The sequence below is a fragment of the Myiozetetes cayanensis genome, unplaced genomic scaffold (assembly GCF_022539395.1).
Source record: "Myiozetetes cayanensis isolate MyiCay16 unplaced genomic scaffold, myiCay2020 scf13, whole genome shotgun sequence".
NCBI classification, from domain to species: Eukaryota; Metazoa; Chordata; class Aves; order Passeriformes; family Tyrannidae; genus Myiozetetes; species Myiozetetes cayanensis.
In genome coordinates this window covers 15,319,917-15,340,998 of record NW_026086937.1, presented here as the reverse complement: position 1 = coordinate 15,340,998, position 21,082 = coordinate 15,319,917, and the positions used below count along the sequence as shown (strand labels likewise).

Sequence of the window (21,082 nt, the reverse complement as noted above, 5' to 3'; positions counted from 1 at the left end):
ATAACCAAAGCTTGCTGCTCAGGTTCTTCCTCTTCCAAATTAACATCTTTGTCCCTCACCATCTACGTAGAGGGTGACAAGTTTCAAACAGCGACTCAAGAAATGTGGTCAATCTTTCTAAAAGCACTGCAGCAAAGACTAGAAAACTCCACAGAAAACTCATATCCCTGCAGTGTGATCTATAACTGAACTTAAGAATTAAACCACTGTGCTGGTATGCAGAAAATGTACCTTCAAACCTCAGTCACTGACCTTGAATGAGTCACTTAAAGCAAACTGAGCAGTCACTTAACACAGGTTTTGGTGAGCCTGTCTGTAGTGTGAGATATCACTTACACATAACTCATCATCTGTAAAATGGGCATATTGCAGCTCTCCTGACCTACAAAGTTTTGAAACTCAATTCACCATTCTTTGCATATTGCTCTGGGGTTCCTCAGGGGAAGAGAAAACACAGAACTGAGACTGAATCAAAGCAAAGATCCATCCAGCCCAGTGCCCTGACTCCAGTGTTGGTAGATGGTGGCTGCTGAGACAAAGGCAGTAGGAAAATGAGAAGGACAATGTTTCTCTAGGTATATTCTCCCAAGTCCCAGCATTAAGGGATAAATGGATTTCTTTAGCCCGAGTTTGCATCTGAGCCACTGTATTCAGCTGTCATTGATGGGGCAATCCTTCATGAATTTGGCTAATTTCTTTTGAACCCATCTGTACTTTCGGATTTCACATAGGCTGAAGAAGCATTTCTGTCTATTATGCTGACACTGTAACATGTGACAACTTTACTGCAAATCACCCCCCAGCACACCAACTACAAAGAACTGAAAAACTAGTCTTATATTTTTCTCAGCTACTCTTGCTGTTTTTTGAACCCTGAAGCTGGTCACCCTCCCAGTCCTGAAGCTAGTGAAGAAATACTCAAGACAGAGTTTCTCCTGCAGAACAAAAGCCCCACAGAGCAGAGTGAAACAATAAAGCTGTTAAATTCACAGTGTGTGGTTTCTCTCAGCTTGCTTTGGCAACTCAGTATGGGGAATACATGTAGGTGGAGCTGGAAAACTTCTCACTCAAACTTGAAGGAGCGCATTTTCCCCTATGATCCTCTAAGCACCTTTTTACGCAAAACCACAGGAAATAATAAATCCTTGCTTGCTTCTAACTAGCACAAGCAGCCATGGTTCAGAGACAGGATGAGGGGACTGAAAAAATATTAAACTTTCTTAGATAAACAAGAAGTAATTCAGCAGCCATGCCTCAACACGGATCCTCAGAGCAGGGGAAGTCATCTTGTTTCACTATCCTTGCACAACTGCAGGCAAAGAGCAAGGAAAACATCCTAGCTGTGGAGCAATCTCCAAGGAAACGAAACATTAGAATGCACATGGTGCTTGCCAGAATCCTGTCAACCAATCCAAGGGGCACCTCACTTGCTTTCCCAGGAAAGGGGAAGTTGCACAGAAAGATGCACTCAGAGAATGAGCAGTCACAGGACCCACGTCAGTTTTCCTCCTTCCAGATGCAATCCTTCCCTTGTTACACCCAGTTCCCCTGAGAGTTTTCACAAACAGCCCCTTTTAACTCCCTTGTGATCTGCCATCTTTGTTGCTGCTCTTCAGATCTACAACCCCTCCTACCCAGCTCAACTTGTCCTGTGTGAAGCTTTCTTTCCAATGCAAACGATGGAAATGGTTCCTTGGGCCCCCTGTACATTAGGGAGGTTTCCTAATGACTGGATAGCTGCAGGGTCACTGGTACATCTGGTAGGATCACTAAAAGCAGCGAGCCACTGGGGAAGTAAAACTCTCTAGGACTTATCCTCACCTGGGAATGCTGGTTAGATACGTGACCACGTTCAGAAAATCTTCATCAGGTATTTCACTGAATCCTGCGAATTCTGGAAATGTTATAATGGGTGCCCCATCCTTCCCTCTTCCTCCTGCAAAAGAGAAGTTGTAAAGTTTAGAGGGTGATTTTATGCCTTTGGAGGGACTGGTCAATATTCAAACGGGAAACACTGGTATATTCCTCCTTGTAAAACATTCACATCCAGTAAACATGAATCAGCTTTCCATTTGATATTATAACTCACTGCAGTTTCATTACCTCAGTTTACTCCAGCTGAGATTCTAGCCTGTGTTTATTCTCAGGTTTTTCAGGAACCTTCTTCACAATTCTGATTAACTGCTTTTTTTTGGTTCTTTGTTACTCATTTCCAAGTAATTCATTGTGATAATATTAAAACATTTGTATAGGTACAGAACTCTTGGATTCCTTCTAGACATTAAAGGAAATGAAATAACCAAGAACACAAGCTTTGAATGCACACATATCATATAACCCCTGACACAGGCCTGGGACCAATCCAGTCTTAGGTCTTTCTTTAACAAGAAGACACTCAAAGTGCATGGAGGAACTAATCAATGAATTTTGCTCTTGTTTTGTTTATATGCATCAAACCTCTACTAAACAGGACAGGAGGATCATAAGCAATAAGGTCAAGAGGAGTCCCTTTCTGAGGGATTCCCTGATCCAAACTCTGGTAGAGCTGTAGGAAACATGGAGCCGAGTCCCCCATAACCAAGCAGCCTTTGCAGTTCTCCTGACACGATGTTCAGCTCTAGGAGCTGTTGTAATGCACAGCACAATCCTAACTTGGTTCTGGGCATTGCTCCAGCCACACAGAATTTGAGAGGTTTTCTCACCAGCTTGGACTCAGAGCTGACTAATGAGGCACGAGCACATAAAGGAACACGATGAGACAAAGCATTTGTTACAAGTATCTTATTGCCTAGTTCTCCTTAGATAGGACATTAAGGACATTTTTTTCCCCAAGTCTTTCTCCTTTCTCTGCAATCTCTATGTAAACCCATTTTTTGCATCAGGTCTGGAATTCTCTACAACCCAACACCGAGAGTAGTACTGCAGCACCCAGAGATTTTCTCATTTATCACCCACAGAAGGTTCTTGCCCTTGGAATAGCCATGTCTAAAATCTTCCCTTTAGTGAAGGGAGAGCTCTGAGAGGGAGACAGCAAATTACCTTCCTCAAGGAAAATATCCAATAAATGATTTCCTAAATAATGAGGAGCATGGGAGGAAACAGGGACTCGATGAAAAAAAACATAAGTTCTCATTCCTTGAAAGTACCCTCTAAATCCCCACAAATAAACCCTGTTTCTAGGCTGCTCCTTGCCTTTCCCTGCTGATAACCACAGCTGGTGCCACAAACCAGTTTCTCCTGCTGCTGTGTTGGTGGTCATTGCAAAGAGTGCTCTAGTAATTCCTAGCTATTTGTGTGTGGAGTGGACAGTCCACTCCTGGTCCTGAACCAGCCTCTGCCCAATCCTCCTACCTTCTTGACATCATGGTGGCTTTGTCAGCACACTACCTTTAGCCCCTATTTTCCTTTCTGAAGGTTGATTGTTGCTTTAATTACATCTGAAAATGACTCAGTTGAGTGAGATCATCCACTAAACTTACCCTGCTAGGGAGAAAACAGGCCTACAGAGATTGAAACGGCTCTCAGCCAAAACACAAAGCAAGAATGCCCATTCACACTGCTCTGAACTGGATTTCAAATGCTGAGCAGAGCCACGGCCTCCACACTGACCTCCACACTGGCCTTGGGGTGATGCCAAGTGCTGATGCACAGCAGCTGGATCCCAGGGCATTCCAGCTGCACTGTCTGCAGTCAGCAGTGAAGGATAATATGGTGTCATGCAAATTCAGTCAGATTTTCCCCAGACTGCTGCACTCTAGGGACCAGGAACTCCAACCAGCTGGTACCCAGTTAGGCTGGTTTGTAACAGATTCTCAGTGACACCTCCTGGACACAAACAGTAACAGCCAGGAAAATTAAACAGTGAGCTTGGCTGCTCTGTCTCTTCATGCAGAGTTCAGTGCATGCTGAGGCATTTCATGGCTGGTATCTCATGAGCATTCACATGGTTCCTGGGCACCAAGCTTTCTCATTCTCATATTCCAAATATATGAAGATACTTTAAATAGGGGAGATGTAGTAACGTGCAATATTTTGGTTTAAAGCAGCAATATTTGCCACTGGAGGATAAGATAAAGATTTTCCTGGATCCCCTCCTTCAAAGCCTGATCGTTTACCTGCAGTTATACTCAAGATTTCTTTAAACTACAAGTTTCAAATGGTACTTCTAATGCTCCTGATAACCAGGGTTCTTTGTATCCCTTTTATTTTCTCTTTCTCTTGCATCTGCATTTGTACATGTGCTCTTCTTCCTCTCTTCCCCAGGCTAGGTGAGGAGGGCTGATGATGCACTGCATGTATGTGGCTAAGTATTTTTATGACCGGATCTTCTATAAAAAGTCATCTAAGGAATAAATGTAAGCAGACTGAACACTGACTTCTTCCCTTCACCACTGGGAACAAATCTAGGACACTTAGGAGCAGCCTCAGACTGAACATTCAGCTGAGAGTGAGAAGCTCCTGCCTCTGATGAGGCCACACACTCTGAACAGCTCCTGGGCTCCATCTCATTCTCCAAACTCAGAGGTGTTTCAGTACAGCTGCATTTCCCACAGGGAAATAAACAAGGAAACCTTCAGTTCCTGCCATAGCAGGAAATTAGGGTGAAGTTTGAGGGAGTTTTGTGATCAGAAATTGTTAAGTACTATGACAAGAAGAGAGCAGAAATATCTGAAGTGTTGTTTGACAAGTAATAACACAAATATGTTAGGAATGGGTTGTTCCTGTCCATATCTGAACCTCGAGCAGTAGTTGAGTTACAAAGGAAAATGATCTATATCTGTTTATCCCTATATACAGCAAGATAACAAGAGCAGATGTTCAAAGATATAAAGGAAGCTCCTTAAATATCAGGGGTGCCTGGAAAACTCTCTCCTCTTTTATGAGAGAGTAGTTCCATACATGTAAATGTTAATGCCATTTTTTTCCCTGACACTAAACCAAGATTTGCTGCAGTATGTAAATTTCTGCAGAATGCAAATTGACAAGCTGCAGCCCTTCTTTTCAGGCCATCAACCTTGCTTTCCAGGGAGTTCCCACATGATTTCTTCCAGTCCTTGAAATGCTTCAGCTGGATACTACTCAATGTCTTGGAAGGACAGAGAGCACAAAGTAAAAACCAACAGGGAAAGCCTTCAATCAGTTCCACAGCCTCAAGGACTGAGTACATGGAATTTGGCCCCAAGGACTCTGTATATAATCCTTGTGCTTGCTTCTCACTTGTGAGGATAGTCTAATTGCCAAATAGGAAAATTTACAATCCATCGTAAGTTAGGCATTCAGGGACAGGACAAGCTCCAGCAGTTCCATGCAAGGCCAAAAGAAAAAAGGTAGTCCTCAAAAGAATAAAAAAAAAAAAAAAGAAGATATTTTAACTAGAAAGTGAGGGCAGGAAGAGGGGGATAGAAGTGCTGAACAGAGTGAGCCACATGAACACAGTAGAGAGGTGAGAGGGGTTACCTTCTGGCTACCTGAGGCATGTCTGCTCTATTCCAGCAGGGTTAAGGGGGCCCAAGGACTGCCAGGAGCAAAGGAGCTCAGAGAGAAGCCAGAGCAACATAAGGCATGAACTGAGATAGATGGGAGAAGCAAGCAATGCCTTGAGTTTAGTGCAGTCAGAAACAAAGACACACACTGAAAAATAGGTATCAGGAGTGTGGCCATACCTGGCAGCTGCCTTCATGCAATGCACAGGCCTCTCTCTCCGACTTGCAGCTCTTCGAGGCACCATTAGATGCCACCCTGCAGCACTCTTCAGGCAACTCAGCCACTTCCAACACCTCCTGGCAGCTCCAAATGCTGGTGCCCAGCCAGGGAAACAGCAGCTGGTGGCAGTGGCCATTGCAAGCAGCAGCCACAAGAGCTGGAGGTTCATTTGGGAGCAGGGGAGGTTCAGGGCTGTCCCCTGTTAACTGAACTAACGTGAGGCTCACTCCTGACTCTGCCTTAGGGAAGCCAGGCCATCCCACAGGCAGCCTCCTGTGGGTCACTGCTCCTCTGTCAGACCCCAAACTGCTCTGGGGTATAAGTAGCACCATAGTTTTGTCCACACAGGAAACCCAACAGGATTTTGTCTGCCACCTCCTGTGCAAACCTGAGCTCCTCTCCCAGACAGCACCCACAAATGCAACACATGCTGCTGACCTGGTTCAGCTCCCTCAAGTCCCTTCAGAAATTCCATCTCCCTGCTCTCTCCCTCTGCAGATGACATCCTGCCTTGCATCCAACCCAAACTCACTGTGTCAAACATATGGACCCACCACTGTTTGGGGAAGAGCATTCTGATTAAAGACCTTCATAGATGATCAGAGATGCACCAAACTCAACAACCTGGAGCATGACTGAGGCAGACAACATGAGCAGAGGAACTGCCTAGAAAAAGGCAAGACTTGTAAGGAAAATATTACAGTCAACGTGACCTTCTGCCTGGTTTGCCACTCAGAATGAGAATGACAGCACCCCTTTCCTCCTCTTCCTGGGCACATTCCTTATTTTCCACTCCAGCTTCTTGCTCAACTTTTCCTCTTCACTTGTGGCCCAAGGAAATGGTATGGTAATGGTATGGCATGGTAATGGGATCATCATCACTCTCCCATGTGCCAGTTCCCCAAGTCCCAGGACACAGAGCAGCATTCACAGCTGCCCCTCTTAGACAGCCTCTCCAGCTGCCAGTGCAGCCTGGATAGCTGCTGCAGTGAAGACAGGGACAGAATTCAGCTGTGGAAACAAAATAGCTGAAGTGCTTGGGGAAGGAATATACATGGGAGATAAAGGGTTATGGTAGCAGAGAAAATTTAATTTTGCTTTGCAGGGTAAAGGGTGCGATTGACAAATGAGGTGTGAGTGCTGAATTTTGGGAGCTCTCACAGCTGATGTTGTATGACTGATGTAAAAGCAGCAAGCAATCAGAACTGCAGGCCAAGATCCTGGGTACAAGGGGGATCTTAGAAAATCTCCCACTCCCCAGTTCCAGCCCACTTATGCCTCCCATCTGGGCATCAAAATATCTGTGGTTTAGATACAGCATTCCTAACTAGAGATCACCAAATACGCTGAATCCCTTGAGAAAAAAACCAACCAAGCAAAAACAAAAACCACAAAAAACAACCCAACAAACAGGCCACAGTCAGGAAAAGTTCCAAAAGTTTGTCTGCAAGTTTATAGAGCACACCTCCCAGCCTGCCACAGACACTAACTCATCAGTTAGTATTGGAAAGTGTTCTTTCAAATGTTGCTGACATGTGCAGGTCACTGCTCGGGCCTGCCCACATGCAGAGAACTCCCTGAGTCAGAGCAGCCCTGAGTGCAGTTCATCTGCCAGGCCAGACAGCCAAAAAGGTCAGAGATGTCTTGGCTGAAGTTTCACTGCTTTAATCAGGTCTTGCTTTTTCCATGCTCTGTTGTTTTGGTTTTCCATGTTGATTAAGGGTTGTGAGCGCTGCATTTCTTATTAAAACACGCTTCCTGGGTCTCAATTTTTATACAAGCTCCAAACTGTCCTTTTGGCAAGGTCAGGCCAGGTTTTCCAAAAGGCTCAGTTTAAACAGGAAGCAGATGGCCAAATACCCTCCAGGCTTTGGAAATTAAATAAATTGGCTTCTGAGTCAGTTACCATTTTCAGATATAGTCTCCCATCCACTGTAGTCCTGTTGACTTAACAGGAGCAGAACACAAAGAAAATGACTCTCTGCTAATACACTTCATGACAGTTTGTTTAATAAATTTGTGATTTAGTAACAAGATCCATTATTGCTGCAAATGGCAGATTGGGCTCTTTGAAAGAGTAATCACAGATAAGAGCAGGTTGTGAGGCTGCTGATAAAGGGGGGGGGTAGTAGTTTCAAGTGCACATTGGTACAGCAGGTTATTAATTTGTCAGCAGGACAGAAACAGTATTTTACCAGAGGTTCTTTATTCTTCAGTAAAAACTAGTGTGTGAGAATAACCAGGTTTTCAGTACTACCCCACTTTGTGTCCTAGTTTCCTTAACACCTACAGGAAGCACTCAAACCCAGCTGAGCACTCCTGTGTTGTCACAGCTGTAGTCCCATAATTGGGAGTTTGTTTTCAGGGAAAGGAATGAGGCAGTAGTGGTTTCAAAACTAGAATTTCACCACAAGAACCAGTACTCCTAGTAGATCTCACAAGCTAAGCAGGGCTAAATCAGCACATGGAAAAAGATGACTAAAGTAAAATTAGGTGATTAAGCACATTGTTGTGTTACACTGCAGCCTTTTCCATGACCTCAGTGGACCAGGGAAGGCTTTGGAGAGTTTCCCTGTCCTTGGCATGGACAGTAAGGTCTTGGTTAGTCTGGTCAGGAGGGCCAGGACAATCAGGAGGCTGTTAGTAGCTAATACACTCATTATAACCAGACCCTGGCACAATCAAACACCAAACTCATTAGGCTTGTTGCATAATTCCTACCATCTGCTGGGAGACGGCAAGACAGTCAGATCCTCTCAAGAAGTTTGTACACAGCAATAGTGGAGAAAAGTGTTTCTAATGAGTCATGTCCAGAGGAAACAAAGAGCCTTTGATTCAATCACTTTCCTCTTTCTTTTCTGCTTTACTGCAGGAGAATATTATGTGTTCACCACATCTGCCTGAGCTGCCAGCTGTTGCTAAAAAGGTGGTATTAACCAAGGAAATACTCACTCATAACAAAGTTTGCAATAGTCAACCAGTTACTTTTGTTATCACTGGACAAATGGATTTGGGGTCCACAGGACTGAAACAGGAGAGCTTGACAAAGCCAGAGGCTCTGGAGTAACAAAACCCAGACTCACTGCTACATCCTCTGAGCTCTGCACATGCATGGAAGAGGGGTCTGTCTGGGCTCTGGGGGCTGCAGCAACCCCATCTCCTATAAATCAGCACGTATCCATTGTTATGAAGTTGTTCAGAAAAACATCATATACATCCATAACACTCTACAAGAAAGCTGAGATTGCCTTTTATTGCCCACAGTGGTGAGACCAAAGAGCAGAAGGACTTTTTTTTACCAGACAGTGGCTACTGTCTGCAACCTTTCAGTATGGAAAACCAGGAAATAGGCTAAGTATCGAATTTTCAGTCACCATGTAGGCAAGCACTGAAGCACCAAAATATTTGTGGTTGCTCATGCCTAATGAAAAGCAGCAGAGCAGCATGCTTTGAGGAAAAGCTACAGAGCCATCTGGAAAAAAAAAATCTAAATCAAATGAGGTCATATATGTGTGAACTACTTTAATACGTGAAATGAGACAGAAGAGTGCCCAGATTTGTTTTCATTGGATGAGAAAACCAACCTTTTGCTAGAGGAAAAAGAAAGTTACACTTATTTAGAGAAATGCATTTTTGAAAACTGTAGTAATTTCTGGCTTGTACCTAAAGTTCTGTTTGCAGGAGGCAATAAAGGGACAGTAAGGAAGATTCCTGATGTATTTTACCCATGGTCACCAACAACAAGATACAGGGCTAAAGGGACCTCTCAGTAGATGATTTTATATTCTTGATCTTCTTCACATGCTGCCATGGGGATTTTGGAGTGGAGGCACCCAGGTTTCCAAATTTAGCTGTAAACTTCAGGCTGAAATCAATTTGGAAACTATGAACTATACTGCCATGGCTTTTATTAGGCTATTATTTCTGGACTTTACTGAGGAGATTTTAGATAAGCCTGAAAATTCTTCAGATGGGATTTGGTTTTTACGTAGATGGGGCCATGAAAGACACCTTCTCACTCACCTGTGTTATTGGTTATTAGCACTTGTATGTCAATGAAACAGTTATTTCCCAACCTCTAACAAACAAGTCCGTCTTCTGTGAAGAGTTATTTTCAAAGTCTTTAAGCAGCTTACATTTAAATTGCCTTATTTAAACATCTGTCCCATCACTTGCAAGAATAAAAGTACTAGATCAAAAGCGAAGAGGTGAATTTGCTAAAACAGCAGGTGAGAACACAGGCACTGCCAAAATGGCAACTCCATAAAGAAATACAAATGTGCTTTTTTGTATTTGTCCTTGACATTTTTGTTCCATGTTTAATGTTCTACATAGAACTGGAAATGGGTTTTCCTTCCTGTTTAGTAAACCACGTTCCACAAGTTGCTCATTACATGCCATATACAGCTTTTATTAATGGTCCCAAATGTTCCAAAGTAACAGGGTTCAGGCACGGCAGTCCCCCACATTTTACTGGATAAGCACTGCATGTGAGGCAGGGAATTCTCAACACTTCCTAGTTAGCCTGCACTGAGTACAATATTGGGGCGAAAAAGGTTTGAGCAATTAATGCAGCTACAGACACTGTCCTGCCTGGAGGTTTGTGTTCATTAGGAATTCTAGGAAGGTGTGACCCTGAGATGCTTTACTGCAGATGAGAAGGCAGCTGGTTCCACCAGGCAATACCCTCTTCCTAATGCAAACCAGTTAGTTATTGAACTTATTAAACTGTCACAAGATGCTAATTAGAAACCTCCAATGAAGTTTTAATACTCAGAGCCTCATAAAGAATACTGTGTAACTCAAGATTTGGATTGGCAGCTTGGAATGTACTTAAAAATGCAAAGATGCAGCAAAGAGTGGGCCTGCCGAGTTGACCATTTATAGAGCTGGGTCTGTGCACTCTCTGCATTGTGTTCCCAGTGTTCCTCTCTGACAAGAGGGACAGGCTGTTCAAGAGGACCTTCTTATGATAATCTCAGCATTTTGTGTAAATTCATGAAACTTCAATGTGTATCTATAGGGAAGATAAAAAGCAAATTCTGAATTCCCTTTTTTGCAGAACAGGCAGAAACAAAGACAAAAGGAATTGCCAGAGGCCATGCAGTCAACAGTATAGGACATTCTATGATAGATATCTTCTACAGCATCCAAAATAAGTGTATTAAATAATCTGGCGAATATTTCAGTATCAGCTCTTTATCAGGGAAAGGAACTGCGTCACTTTGTGTGATTGCAAACTTCAGGCAAACAAAGGAATATGTAATAATCATATCTTTAAAAGATTAGAACCTTACATTTTAGCAATGAATCATTTCTAAAACAAAGGCAAATGAGGAAGAAGGGGGAGGTCATGAATAGCTCCCTGATAGACCAAAATCTTTTCCCACAAACAAGATGCTCGGCCATTGTGGAAAGATATGTATATAAAGATTTGTTTAATTTCTTACCCTCTAAATCTGTTCTCCCCAGCCCATTGTGGAGAACACGGAAAATTGACTTGCTCTAAGAAAAACAAGCACAGCAACTTGGCTTTTATCAGTTCCAAACACCCCAAATATCTGATTGTAACAGCACTTTGCATTAGCAATATAAAAATACTATTGCAACTGCTGTACGGAGCTGAAGGGTGACAGTCAGCATGACAGATTCCAATATGTTTCCAAAAGAATCCTGGAATGTGATTACCAGCAACTTCTTACCTGACAGGATAGCAAATTGCCTGTGGAGCTGCTCTATTATATCCACTGCTACCAGCGGCCGTATCTCCTGCTGCATGATTTCATCTGTGCAAGGGAAAACAGAGAGGAGTTAATAAAGCCTCAATGATAACTTTTGCATCCTTTAAGAACCCAGCAAAACAGACATGACACTCAAAGAAAAATACCCTGGCTGGGCTGTTGGTTGAGATATTCTATGACTATCATGGAGAAGTTTATGATACTTACAGAGTCTCTCTCCTCTTCAGCCTCCTAACTTCAGCTCCTGCTTTGTGGTTTCACAGGGAGCTTTCCATAAAGCAGCTCCAGTAGATTTGCCAGAGCTTGCCACAGGTTTGCTCAAGCTGACACCTGCTCTTTACTGCTTCGGGTTTCCTATTAAGTCACTGCATTTGGCCTCCCAGTACAGCAGCTTTTCAGTCTTTCAAACAGTGAAGTCTATTCCACAGTCAGGGCTCTGTTCCACCCCGAACTCCCCGATCTCTGCTGGAGGACTTTGTGTAACCAACCAATCCAGAACTGTTTCCTTTCCTGATGCTTTTTCCGCTACAATCAAATACATAGTAAAAGGAGGAAATAAGGGGCTGTGAGGCTTTCTTCTCACGAAAACAAAGCCTGCTCTTTTAAAGTAAACACTGAAAAGTTAGAAAGTAACTTGGCAAGTAACTGGGGAAAAATCACCACTTTTGTGTGATCTATCAAGCGAGAAGCAACTATAGTCTCACCCTGAACTAATTTGATCTCTTTCTGTAGCAGGTGCACCCGATTGTTCTCCCCACTCTTCACCCCAATCTAGAGCAGCAACATTTACAGGGAATATCTGCCAAGTCAACTGGCAGGATCAAGGTTTATGTTATAATAACACCTTCTCTAACTACTCCTTTAGCCACTGTGAAGCTTCAGAACAACAACCAGTCCTAGTTCTGTACAGCTCACCTCTAACTGCCCAGACAACAGGTGGGAGGAAGGAAGCTGGGTCCAGGTAGGTCACAAATCTGAGGAAAGGCAGGCAGCTGCCCTGTTTAAGCATCAAGATCTTCACTGATGTGAATGCAATACAGACACTGAAATACTTTGGTGCACCTGGTTTTAAACCAGCTGTCCAGAAATAGAGAGGGAGGTCAGAGAGGTTACAGATTAGCTTCTTTCTCTTGCCTCTCAGTCTACCGCCCAAAATACCATCTCTCTCTTGCTTTCAGACAACCACTCTGATCCTTTCTAGAACCAGGGATTCTAGGTTTTAAATGACACAATTTCATATGGAAAGTTTTCTGTTCATTTTCAAAGACTTCACTAATGCCTTGAGATGAAGTAGATGAAGAGCTTGTGCCATTGCTCTCTCCTAGACAAACAGTGACATACAATGCAAAAAGAAGTTGCACAAATTTTGGCTAGTACACAAGGAAAGGAAATGATTCCAAGCAATTGGGAAAAAAAAATGTCAAGGAGGCTGATTCTGCAAATTCTTCCTTTGAATTTAAAAGGGGGAAATTGAAACTGGAATGAGTGAAGTTTTTGATGTAGGACCTTCATTTCCATTCTGTCTGTCAGCTCTCTGGACATTGCAGGTGGCCAAGAGCAATCAGGAGAGCAGAGCAATGAATCCCAGCTAAAGACCTTGGTGTCAGGGACCAGTATACATTCCCAAAGCAAACTAAATAACAGTAACCCCTCAAGTTTTCCCTTTTTTACTCTGCAGTTTCCTCCATGCATATCCAGAATGGGATCTGTGGGGAAAACTACAGAAAAAGGAAGGCAAGATAAAATCTCCTTGAATATATGGGGTTATTTATTAGAAAGCAGAGAATACCATAAGCCTGATTTCTCTGCTAGCTGCTTCAGAACAGCATGGTGACAGTCCTGTTTGGAGTGAAATAAATACTACACCCAAGGAACCAGCAACAAAAAGGTTTTGTAATCTATGAACACAATTCTCAACAGGTGTCCAGACCAGCATCTCCAGATCATTGGTCAAAAAATTATTCCATCCTTCAGAAATGACACTTGAGATGCTTCTGATTCACGATTTGCCCTTTTCAAACCATGCATTGGCAGCAAGACGGAGGTAGAAGAGAGAAAAATGGGTGTTTAGAGCTGACTATAGCTGAGTCAGAAAGTAAAAACCAACCAACCAACCAAAAAAAAAAAAAAACCACCAAACAAACAACAACAAACAAACAAAAACCAAACCAGACCAAAACAAAACATAACACAGAAGTAGGGGAAAATTAATAATTAAAACAGACTCTCAGAACAGGGAAATCCCAGAGCATCCATTGAAGAAAACACTATTGATTTCAGCATCCAGAAGATGCAAAGATACTGTGACAACTGTGCAGCCCCACGGGCTGTCAGGTACACTCAGGTTTGGGTGACCAGGACTGAGATTATGCCAAAAAGCTGCAGAAATAGAGCAAAGGTTTCTACAGTGGATGAGACAATCACAAGGAGGCTCAACAGAAACAGACAATGAACTAGAAAAGGTGCCACCATCTCTCACCTCTCAGAGACTTGCTCATCCCTCCAGGGTAACAAACCTGTCAGTACCTCAGTTTGCAGTTGGTGTTTCCCAATGTGAAGGAATCATTAATATCAACCAGCCTTGAGCAAAACAGAAACTCCACCACCTCCATATTAGCTTTATCAGCTTGCTCTAAAAATAACTTGGTTTCAGGTTTCTAAATATCGTTTTTATTCCAAAAGAATGTAGTGATGTAAGGATCAGATGAAGTAATAGAAACAAGAACTGCAGAGTGCCAGTTAATTCTCTTCAAATCCCCTGCCTGGGCAAGACAAAACACATGGGATTTGCTGTAAAACCCACACTCAGGAGGAGATGCTCGATGATGAGACAGGTGGTACAAAATACATTTGGTGACAAGGAATCTCACATTCAAGTGAGAGAGTAGAGCTCACACACTGACATGCTGGGAAAAGAAATTGCAGCAGAAGAAACTAGCAGGGAACTGAGAAAATCTGAGCAAACAAGGGAAGGTGCCTCATGAGCTCAAATGGCAAATCAGATCATGTGCCATGAAATGTCAGCAGCTGTACCCAGCAGTTCACAAGGTCCCACTTGCCCATTTGCAACTTCTTCTAGGACAGTGCTCAAAGGTAGTTACTCTCCAGCATGGATGAATTTGTATCACCATCACAGCACAGAGCCTGCAGTAGAAGTTGCAGTCCTTGGAAACATCATTACCTGGAGCTGCTGAAGGAAGTTTTTTAACCTTCAACTGAAAGAAAAGCTTTAAAAAAATCTTCTAAGCAAACCTAAAGACACAGGTCTGGGTTTGTTTCAAGGCCATTACATTTTGCCTAGCATTACTGAGCAGTAATCCATTTATATCTTCCACTAACTTTCCCCCAGGAGGCTCTGCAGCCTCTCTGGTGTGTGTGCTGCAAGCCACAAGCCAGAAGGCAGTGGTGTTGGTGTTTACCCTGTTGGACAGAAGCAATGCACCACTTCCCTGTGGGACTGATATTCCAGCTGAGAAAACCCTGCTCCAGGTTGGCATGAGCTGATACTGAGCTGACAGCTGCAGGTCCATAGACTACTTCAGAAAAACCTATTGAGGATAGGCACATTTTAATTCACTACATGGGGACTCAGAGGAAGCTGAAAAGCCTCGAGAGCTTGACAACTGTCTTGTTTCATTGCACCTTGCTAATATCTACAGAAGAGACTGGATAACCCCTGATCACCTCAGAGCAGCTCTGTCCTCTCATAAAGTCTGTAGAGCAATGCCAGTCAAGATCATATCAAAACCTACACCAGCCAAGTGTCTGGAACGTGTTTATCTTGGAAAGATTGACTCAGACATTTCCCAGCTTGTGTGTGATTGTTCTTGTGGTCCTAACTGTCTCTAAAATTGAAAAAAAGCAAAAGGCTTGATTGATCAAATGGTGTTATGTGAAACAATGCCAATCCCCTGCATAGGCCATCAAAACTGAACACTTACACATACCATACAGTTCTTCATTACTTGAACTAATTTAATTTGCCAAGGCAATTAAAATACGAATAAGAATGTGATGGAAGAGGAAAAAAAACAAAACAAAACAAACCCCAAACCAAACCAAACCAACCAACCAAACAAAAACAAACAAAAAACCACCACAAGTGAGTTCATCTATTCTTAATTCTCCTCTTAAACTACTATAAATTGAATTCCTAGAAGGGGCCAGTTTCACTGCAGAAGAATTAGGCCTTACAGTTTTGCTTCCCAAGGTTTTCTACTCAGGGTGAGAAAAAGAAAAGCAATTACTGTAGCCATCTGTCTGGCACAGCTTCTCCTCCCTTCCTGCTCTCTGGAGAGACTAGCTGCAACTGTGCTATCTAATCTTCAAGGGGAAAGCCATTCAGTTATGCTTCATAATTCACTCAAAAATGAAACATGCTTGGGCTTCCCCACACACACACCCTTGCCTATTTGATTCCTCACCCAGCTGTACGTGTTCCCACAGCAGGTCTGGAGGAGCTACACCACCAGCAGCTGATTAAAAGCAACAATGAATATAGTCTTGTTCCTTTGTCTCTTCTCTGAGCAGAAAGAAACTAGTTTACATGCTAATGGCAACTAATAATTTCCAACAGTGTTGGAAATACGACCTTCTGGAGTGAAGGACTGGCCTGTGCTGAGCAGATTGACACAGCAGTGCCTGTTGCTCCATGGAGGACACTAAAGGCAAAGAGCCACAGCAGGACACTGGGGTTTCTTTGTGTTTCAGTCACTGAATGCTACAACTGCCTGCTGACTACAGGAGGGGGCTGAGTCAATCCCCAATCTGAAGTTGCTAATCTTGGAATAATGGGTTACAAATTTCCAGAGCAAAGTTCATCTCTTTTTAATGACAGCCTAATACGTAATTCACAGGGAAGGAAGACAGATGGGAGCAAAAGAAAATCTTTCCTAGAATCGTAGAGTACATCAGCCTACTTCTATTTTGTGCAAGCTCAGTCAAAAATTATGCTCAGAGCATTCAAATTAAAATTGAGGGTTTGGAGAAAAATCAGATTGCTGATGTGATGGAAAAGGGCAGGGAGGGTTAAGCATGAGGCGAGTTATTTCATTTTAAAAGCATGAAAGGACACCTTTCATGTTATGTGTGCTTATGCTTCTTAAAAAGTACCAAAAGGCAAAACACAAATCCAGAGTCTGAAGGTTGCAAAGTACCTACAGTTCAAATGTTCTCTCAGGTCCTGTATCTGCTTTGCTTGCCATGAACAACGGGTAGCTAAGAGTCCAGAAGAGATAATTTAGATTTCAAGAATTAAACACACTAAGGAAACAAATTTGCATGTTTCACTGACAAGGTTGAAGCAGGCTAAAGAATTTGAAAATAATCTGTCCCATCAGAATTCCCAGTACAAACCCTTAAGCAAAACATTTCCCTTCCTGAAGGTCAAAAAGAACTTCAAAGTCACTACTTTTTGGGTTTTTATTATTATTATTATTATTTCTTATTTATTTCTCTTTCTCACCATTTGTGCCTTCTGTTTAATTTTGAAAAGGTTTGTTTATTCTCACAGCCCAGACAGAGAAAAGCAAGATCAGTTACTGATACAAGTGCTGTGCTACAGATTGAAACAGGAACTAAAATCCAGCTATAAACAGAAAGGAACTCCAATCCTTTATCTTATTCTTCTGCATAGTCCCACTACCTCTTTTTCTTCTAACCCATGTTGAGTCAACTGAAAACCAAGCCAGGAATAAAGTTATTGTAAAAAAAGTGAAGCAATCCTTTCCTTAGTGGAATTGCTTCTAATCTGGGTTAGTTCTCAGCAGAGCTGCTTGAAGGGTAAAGTGCTGGTAATGCAGGGGGGCCAAAGGGCAAAGCCAGAACTACCCCTTCCAGAAGACAATCAGATTAAGATCATCTTAGAGTAAAAGCAAAATGCAGCATAGATAAAGTGACTGATGTCATCTTTTATCTCAGATCAATTTTTCACCAAGCACAACTGTAAAACTTAGAAAGAGTATCTGTTCAAACTCAATTTCTCTTCTCATTAAAACCAAATTTCATTGTGAAGTTTGCTCACCAACTTCCAGAGACACAAAATTCCTCTAAAATATTTAAGTAACTGGTTTATGTCTGGAGGTATCCCTAGAAGTTGGTGGTTTAGTTGTAACAGCAGCCTGACTTTATGTACACTAATGCAGCAGAAATCTGGACAAGCAAGGTTAGGAGCAAGATTCCAACTGTCTTGAGTGATGCACTTCCAATATATTCCAATCTCTTGAAAAAGGGACAGATCATGGTGTGGATGGAACCGCCTCACAAGCTTTCCCAAACAATCTCCATGAAAGAGGGAAAGGCTAGAAATGCACCTTTCTCTGAACAGCTCAAAAACCTGTGACTCTTGGTGTCTGTGTGGGCAGAAGCTGAACTGGTGCCTGAGGGGATTTTCTGTTGCACAGCAGATCTGCTCTCAAGTTTTCTCCTGCCTTTACACTAAGTTGTGATCAGTATTTCCAAGGCATTCTGCACAGCCTAATGATGGATAGGTGTACAGCTTGACCTGAGCTTGGCCCTGCAAGCACATTAAACATTTCTGCTGGTTTGAAGTCTTTCAGGGAAGATTGCTCAAATTACTTTGGATCTCTGTATTTTTTCAATTAATTTCCTTTACTAATTTTGATGCTCATTTTAACATAAAATTCCAGGAATGGAGAGGTCACAGACTGAAAAGACCTGTTTAGTGGCTGCGTTTTCCTGTGTTCCAGGAGTGGTTACAGACTTAAACAATTGGTTTTTACAGGCAGGCATAATGCATATTAGGAGTCTACTGTGGCTGACTTGGAAGTGGGAGAAAGGAGAGCTGTTCATGTCAAAGAACTGAAATCTTTTCCTCCCAACTGAAAATCCCCTCAATTTCAGTTTCTTGAGTAGTACCCTGGGCAAAAGCCATTCACACAAACCTTTGTTTGCAGCTTACTGAAGGAAAGATGCAAAGAGACTCAAAGCAGTCACTGCAGAAAACCTCCAGAGGAGACATTTGAACACAGTCCAGGTAAGAATGTAAGGACTACAGACAGTACAGACCACATTCCCGGTTATTTGCAGGTCAACATTGCCACTACATAGAAGTAAAATTTTTAGTTCACCCTCAAGATCACACCAGCAATTAGAAAACTGTAAGGACTTTCCACGGATTTGCTCGCAGTGACTTTCAAGTCACAAATTGTCCAGCATGCTCCTTCTTTGCACTGGAAATGCAAGTGAACCAGTTATTTTGGATCCAAACCTGAATTTAGATCCAGCCTTTCAGGTGGTTTCTGATTCTGACCCCTCAAGCCTGTGTGTGAGGCAGAGTTAAATCTATATGCAGCTGCACTGAAACAAGAGGAAATGCTCGAAGTCCTGTTTTGTTAAACATGTAAATATGTATTAATCTAAAATGATAGCAGATGGCCAGGAAGTTCAGACAGACACGTAAAATCTGAGCCTGGGGAACCCCAGACTCAGAAATAGTGAAGCTGACAGTTCTCAATTGGGCCTATGTATAGTTTAAACATCAATTATTCTGTGTCAAATTGACAAGCAGGCTGTTACCAGTCCAGGATGTGTCCCTGCTATTCTTACATGCAGTGCTGCTACTGCTGACATGCACCCTCTAGGCTTTATGTCAGCTTTCTAAGCCAGCTTCAAAATATTTTGGTATAGACTTCCTTGGATGAAGAAACACATTTTCCTACTTCTTCCATTTAACCACTTCTCCAAAAACAATCCTTGGATGTTTTTGTTTGACTGGGATTTTTTTTGTTTGTTTTTTAAAGAAGTTGTCTTTAAATTGATTGGTAAAACAAAAAAAATCAAAAGCTTTCTGCTATATAGGCAAACTGGTATTTAGCTTTAGTACTGGTACATTCTACAAAAGTACACTGGTGTGTATAAATTTATATCTATAGTCACACTTCAAGGATTTTGATGACTACTTACTGCCAGAATGCACCATGCATTTACGCACACATCTAATCCTTAATGAATAATCCCCATAAAAGTGAAATTCTACAAACTAATATAAAATTCTTAAAGTACTCTCACTGTTCTGTTCAGGTGCCATTATATCCCAGCCTATTATGAAGATACTTCTTACAATATTTCTGTAAAATCATAAGAGATATATAAGAAATTATTAACAAAATTAGTAACAACCCATAATCAGCAAAGATCTAAAGAAACACACCATTCCATAGCATTTACTCAGCAAACCTTTTTTTTTTTTTTTTGAGACAGATATTGTTTGATTTCAAAGAGCTCATGCAGGGACATGATGGGGGGATGTTATATCCTACTATCCACAAAACTGAAACTTCCCTAAGAAAAGACATTAAAGACCAAGCTCTATCTCAGCATTCAAGAAATTAACCCAGATTTTGTGTGTGCTTCACAACAATGCTGGATTGCTAGAACACAAATTCCTGCTCAGAGAATAGAACAAAAGAACATTTCCACTAAGTCATGTTAAAATTCATCATGAATAACAAAAACCACGTGTGGCAAACTGCAAATCTAAAATACTCTCACTACAATGCCTGGACACTGAGCTAATCAAGAGATACATCAGACTGCACAGCAGACTTCATTCCTTCCTCCCAGAGCTTGCCAGCAGACAGTTTCACAGCTGAAACAGTATCTTAGAAAAATTCTACCCACTGGCTCTGCTCTGAACTATTGCATCCAGCAAAATCACTTCAGAGCCTGTTCACATAACTTCTGAGCTCAGGAGCTCAGAAATGCTCAGTCCTGAGCAGAGGCCAGTGAGCTCAAAAATATTTCCTTGGTTACTGTCATTGGAGACAGACAGTGAGCCACAGCAGCCACCACTGCTGCCAGCAGCACTCTGAGTATGTGAAACAGGACCAACACTGCTCACAGCCGACCTCTCTGCCCAAGGAGACCCAGCCACCTCCTGCAGCCTCCTCCAAGCTGTCACCACCATCACAGCTCAGATCCCGTTAGAAAAAGCAACAGAAAGATGCTGCAGAGAGCGATGCCTCCCCTTCAGACCCACACACACTCACAAGCACGTGCCCTCCCGTGTGTCCAGACTGGCTTCCCGGCAGTCCCGCTGTGGCAAGGAGTTCACCCGAGGCAGAGGGGAGGGATGGAGAGAGGCAGCGTTCTGTGGAAGCAATCCTGGATCCAACCAACAGTGCACCAAAGAGCTGACGCTCTCCTGGAGGAGACTGCACAAATTGCTTAGTAACTGCTTCAAGGCAAACCACGGCAGAGATCTCTGACTCTCACCGTGCCCAGGCTTTAACCCTCCCCAGGGTGCAGCTGCTTCTTCCCGCCCAGGCGGCTCTGCACTCAGGCCCCTGGACACTTGGGAGACATTCACAGCTTAACACAAACAAATAAAAGTACAGCCCAATAACCAACAAAACAGACTCACTTGCTCAGACTAAGGCATGGAAAACACGTTCATTAAAATAACTTCAAATAACAGAGTACCAGGGCCAATGGAAACCAGCAGTGCTGCTGTGAATTGCTGTCTTGGAGTACTATCCCAAAGACACACCCACACACCAGAGCACAGACCTGTTATTTAAAGACAGAGAAGACTGCAAGAGACCCATGAATTTGGTTGGAAACATGACTACAGCTCTTGAGCCAGGGAGGAATCAGTTCTACATATAGTAGGACAAAAG

The 21,082-nt window shown here is 42.6% G+C and overlaps 1 protein-coding gene across 14 annotated transcripts in view; it reads right to left on the bottom strand.

Moving 5' to 3' along the window:
• MCF2L2 (MCF.2 cell line derived transforming sequence-like 2) overlaps window positions 1–21,082 on the bottom strand; it is a 161,652-nt gene that overhangs the window by 112,273 nt on the left and 28,297 nt on the right. For 13 of the 14 annotated variants that reach the window (XM_050308639.1, XM_050308638.1, XM_050308649.1 and 10 more), the window contains 2 exons: window positions 11,406–11,489; window positions 1,822–1,936 (listed from right to left, as the gene is read on the bottom strand). In XM_050308639.1, coding sequence (XP_050164596.1) covers window positions 1,822–1,936; window positions 11,406–11,489 — 199 coding nt within the window. Of the gene's footprint in view, window positions 1–1,821; window positions 1,937–11,405; window positions 11,490–11,651; window positions 11,808–21,082 lie in introns of those variants that run through there. The other variant, XM_050308644.1, reaches the window with a different exon arrangement.